The sequence below is a fragment of the Oncorhynchus mykiss genome, chromosome 16, assembly GCF_013265735.2.
Source record: "Oncorhynchus mykiss isolate Arlee chromosome 16, USDA_OmykA_1.1, whole genome shotgun sequence".
Classification (NCBI taxonomy): domain Eukaryota; kingdom Metazoa; phylum Chordata; class Actinopteri; order Salmoniformes; family Salmonidae; genus Oncorhynchus; species Oncorhynchus mykiss.
In genome coordinates this window covers 10,167,236-10,171,778 of record NC_048580.1, presented here as the reverse complement: position 1 = coordinate 10,171,778, position 4,543 = coordinate 10,167,236, and the positions used below count along the sequence as shown (strand labels likewise).

The 4,543-nt window shown below is 44.4% G+C and overlaps 1 protein-coding gene across 1 annotated transcript; it reads left to right on the top strand.

The window, feature by feature from the left end:
- Positions 1-707: 707 nt before the first annotated feature.
- Positions 708-4,280, top strand: LOC110491330 (pepsin A). The gene is made up of 10 exons (XM_036946110.1): positions 708-769; positions 867-969; positions 1,461-1,611; positions 2,070-2,187; positions 2,453-2,571; positions 2,672-2,868; positions 3,111-3,227; positions 3,378-3,519; positions 3,738-3,836; positions 3,959-4,280. Exons 2-10 carry the CDS (start codon positions 914-916, stop codon positions 4,094-4,096), a joined length of 1,137 nt encoding a protein of 378 aa, XP_036802005.1. The 5' UTR covers positions 708-769; positions 867-913; the 3' UTR covers positions 4,097-4,280.
- Positions 4,281-4,543: the final 263 nt, after the last annotated feature.

The window sequence follows — 4,543 nt, the reverse complement described above, 5'->3', positions numbered from 1 at the left end:
CTAAGGTGTATGTAAACTTCTCACTTCAACTGTACGTATTCTGGGGGTTGGGGTTGTTTACATTTTACTTCTTGTGTATCTATTGAATAATAAAATATTTAAATAGGATTGTTTTTTAAATCTCAAAGGACATATATATTTATCTTGATGATCAATGAAGACATATGGCCACTTGGCCCAGAAGTAACGTTGTGTTTTGTGTTGAATGTCCATTATGTTTTCTATTTGAAACATATAGTGACATTCATCTTTAAATAATCACCAAGATATTTGTTAACATTGTGAATGTTCTCGTGAATGTGCCATGTTAGTTAATGAAATAATCCCTGGCTGATAGGTATCGTGTCCTAACAGAGATACAGTAGCCTTAATAAGGCTGCCTAATCCAAAAGTAAACCGTGTGAGGGAAAAGTGTGCTGATAGGAGGGTATTTGGAAGTGGGGACCTTTACTTTATATCACTGAGTCTACACAAGTCATCTCATATCCTAGAGAGAAGTCTGGCAGGTTAGCCATTATATGATTAGAACTGGCACTTTTCAACAGTATACACACATTACTGTAATGTAGCCGTTGGAACCAACATACTGTACAGGTTATCGTCAGATTGACATTGTCTCGAGGTCGTCCATTATTTCACCATTACTTATCATGGCAGGTGGATACTCTCTTATCGTAGCGATAAAGGAACGCAGAGTTAGAACTGTGGACCGTCTGTATATAAGACAACACACACACGTCTCAGATCACTCATCCACAGGCATCTACAGGTGAGTCTGGTCTCTACCTTGCCTTGTTTGCGCTGAGCAAAATAATTGCGATACATTGCGTTTGATGGGTTGATTGACAAATTGCTTCTTTGCACAGGTGAACAAGTTCCACAGGTGACTGCTGAGGAGACCAGACATCACATCATGAAGTGGGCTATCGTTCTGTGTGCCGTGGTGGCACTCTCCGAATGCATCATCCAGTACGTTAATCATGCTATACCCCTGCTCTACTCCTGTTATACTCCTGCTATACCACTGTTATACTCCCGCTGTACTCCTGCTATACTCCTGTTATACTCCTGTTATACTCCTGCTATACCGCTGTACTCCTGCTGTACTCCTGCTATACTCCTGTTATACTCCTGCTATACTTCTGCTATTCTCCCGCTATACTCCTGCTATTCTCCTGCTATTCTCCTGCTATACTCCTGCTATTCTCCTGCTATTCTCCTGCTATACTCATGCTATTCTCCTGCTATACTCATGTTATATTACTGCTATTCTCCTATATTTACATTGCGCAACAGATCAGAAGGCAGTGAAAGGTTTAATACCCCGAAATGAGTGAATGATTTGAATAGTCACACACAGTTGTTTAGCCTATGTTGCCATAACGTTTATTACAATGGTTTGACCAGAAACCTGCTGGAACTGAGCTGCTTGCCCAACCAGACTTTGTCCTCCTCCACAGGGTGCCGCTGATCAAGGGGAAGAGTGCCAGGGAGAGCCTGGAGGAGCAGGGTCTGTGGAATGAGTACAGAGGGAAGTTCCCTTTCAACCCCACCAGGTTTGACGACCAGAGCCTATATGTCTCCAGCGAGCAGATGACCAACGACGCTGATGTAAGCATGAGAATGGATAGCACTTAACACGTTCCACTATGTAAGGCAGCAGAGAAGGCTGAAGCACGTCTTTTGGCCTCTTCTTCCTAAATTAATTATTGATCCACCAGGGAAACTTAAGTTTGAAATCAACAATTCGATTACTGATGACCTATAGGTATTCTGGTGTAATTCAGCTAATTCTTATAATATCATAGGGTAGGGGGAGGTATTCATTAATACAAATGATTATTTCATTATTTGATCTTGTCTAGTAGGTGTACTTTGTAGGGGGAGGTATTTATTAATACAAATAATTAGTTCATTATTTGATCTTCTATAGTTGGCCTACTTTGTAGGGGGAGGTATTTATTAATACTAATAATTAGTTCATTATTTGATCTTCTCTAGTTGGTGTACTTTGTAGGGGGAGGTATTTATCAATACTAATAATTATTTCATTATTTGATCTTCTCTAGTTGGCATACTTTGGAGTGATCTCCATTGGAACTCCACCTCAGTCCTTCACTGTCATCTTTGACACTGGATCATCCAACCTGTGGATTCCCTCCGTCTACTGCAGCAGCGCAGCTTGCGGTTTGTAACACACACACGCCTAAACACACACACACGCCTAAACACACACACACGCACGCACACACACACACACACACACACACACACACACACACACACACACACACACACACACACACACACACACACACACACACACACACACACACACACACACACACACACACACACACACACACACACACGCCCAAACACAAACACACACACGCACAAACACACACACACACAAACACTCCCAGGCTAATCGTGTCTCCCCTCCTTCCAGCCAACCACAACAGGTTCAACCCCGGTTTGTCCTCTACCTTCAAGAATGCTGGGAAGAGCCTGTCCATCCAATACGGTACTGGCAGTATGACTGGCTTCGAGGGCTTCGACACCGTTGTGGTAAGGAACAGAATTCATCACAACAACATGAGGACTGGAAACATTGTGTAGCTTTCAGTACTATCTCAAATATTATCCTCCTCTTCCTGGTCCTCTGTAGGTGGGTGGGATCCCTGTGAAGAACCAGATCTTTGGGCTGAGTCAATCGGAGGCTCCCTTCATGGCTCATATGAAGGCTGATGGTATCCTGGGTCTGGCTTACCCCCGCCTGGCTGCCTCTCAGGCCACACCAGTCTTTGACAACATGATGACCCAGCATCTCGTCAACCAGGACATGTTCTCTGTCTACCTGACTCGGTGAGTGGTCAGAGTGGAGGTCAACCAGGGCTATTTCTGAAATGGAACCCTATTGCCTGTATAGTGCACTACTGTTGACCAGAGCTACATGGCTCCCACAAACCATTATGGCTTGCCAGACATGGAAATATGAACTGATGCAACTTCTCTCTCTCTCTCTTTCTCTCTCTCTCTCCCCCCTCTCTCTCCCCCCATACTCCCCCTCTCTCTCCCTCTCACTCTCTGTTGTCGTCCATCTCCAGTAACTCTGCGGTAGGTAGCATGGTGACCTTCGGAGGCGTTGACACCAACCACTACTACGGCCAGATCGCATGGATCCCCCTGTCCTCTGAGATGTACTGGCAGATCACAGTCGACAGGTACTGTTGCAGTTACAGTACGTTTTATAGGGTTATAAATGGTTATTAATCGGTTATATAATCCTATGAAACTGGTAGATTAAGTGGTTAAGTACAGATCTCAAGCAGCCATCTCTTCCTGATCTGTGTATATCTGTGTGTCCATTGCAGTGTGACTGTGAACGGCCAGATTGTGGCCTGTAACGGCGGCTGCCAGGCTATTGTGGACACCGGCACCTCTAATATTGTGGGACCTCAGGCCGACATCTCCAGCATGGCCCGTGCTGTGGGAGCCTACTCCGCCAACGGTGACGTAAGTCATGTGATATTGTTTTGGTGATATGTCACAAAGAACCAGGTATAACGTTTTGTTAATGATGTGTTCCCATCACCACTACTGACATAACTCAACAAGAACCAGAAAAGAACTCACACAGTCTACCTCACAAAGCAAATGCTGTTTAATTCATTGTCTTTCTCTCCTCTCATACCTCTCTCTCCTCCCTCTATTTGTCTCTCTCTCTTTTTCAGAATGTGGTGAACTGTAACAACATCAACAACATGCCATCGATGGTCTTCCACATCCACGGACAGGCCTTCACTCTCCCAGCCTCCACCTACGTCCGCCAGGTGTGTGTGTGTGTGTGTTTGTGTGTGTGTGTGTGTGTGTCTGTGGTATATCTTACGTAGCTATGAAGTGATCGTAACATTGTTTTGACAAGTTCTCTCTCTCTCTCTCTGCCACCCGTCAGTCCACCTACTATGGCTGCCGTACCGGTCTCTCGTCTAGTAGCTCCGACCTGTGGATTCTGGGTGACATCTTCATCCGACAGTACTATTCCATCTTCAGCAGAGCCCAGAACATGGTGGGTCTGGCCCTGGCTAGATAATCCAACACAGATCAACAATGGATCCCGTAATGCCATATGAACAACCAAATGAGGGTGTCTCTCCAGTGCAATCGTATCTATTCTAAAGCTAATTTGAGTAGTTTGTGATAGGAAGAGATACTGCTCTATGTCTAGAATTGTTATTAGTTCATTCAAAATATTAAAAAGGTTTTGGCATGATAAAGGAGTCTGATGGTCTTTTTTGGTTCATTCGTGCTATGATTATGAATAAAGCACGCACTGCATAATCAATCTGAAAACATAAAAACTGTCTATTCATCTATTCACTTCCTTTCCTGTAGTGCCACCATGTGGCCAATCATGTGACTACTCTATGGCCCCAAACTCTGTGCCAAAACTGGCAGAGTTGGTTGGAGAGTTGGACTTGCTGTGTCAAGCAAAAGTAAGCAACCACTTCACTGAGCCAGCCAGTCCTTTGACAATGAC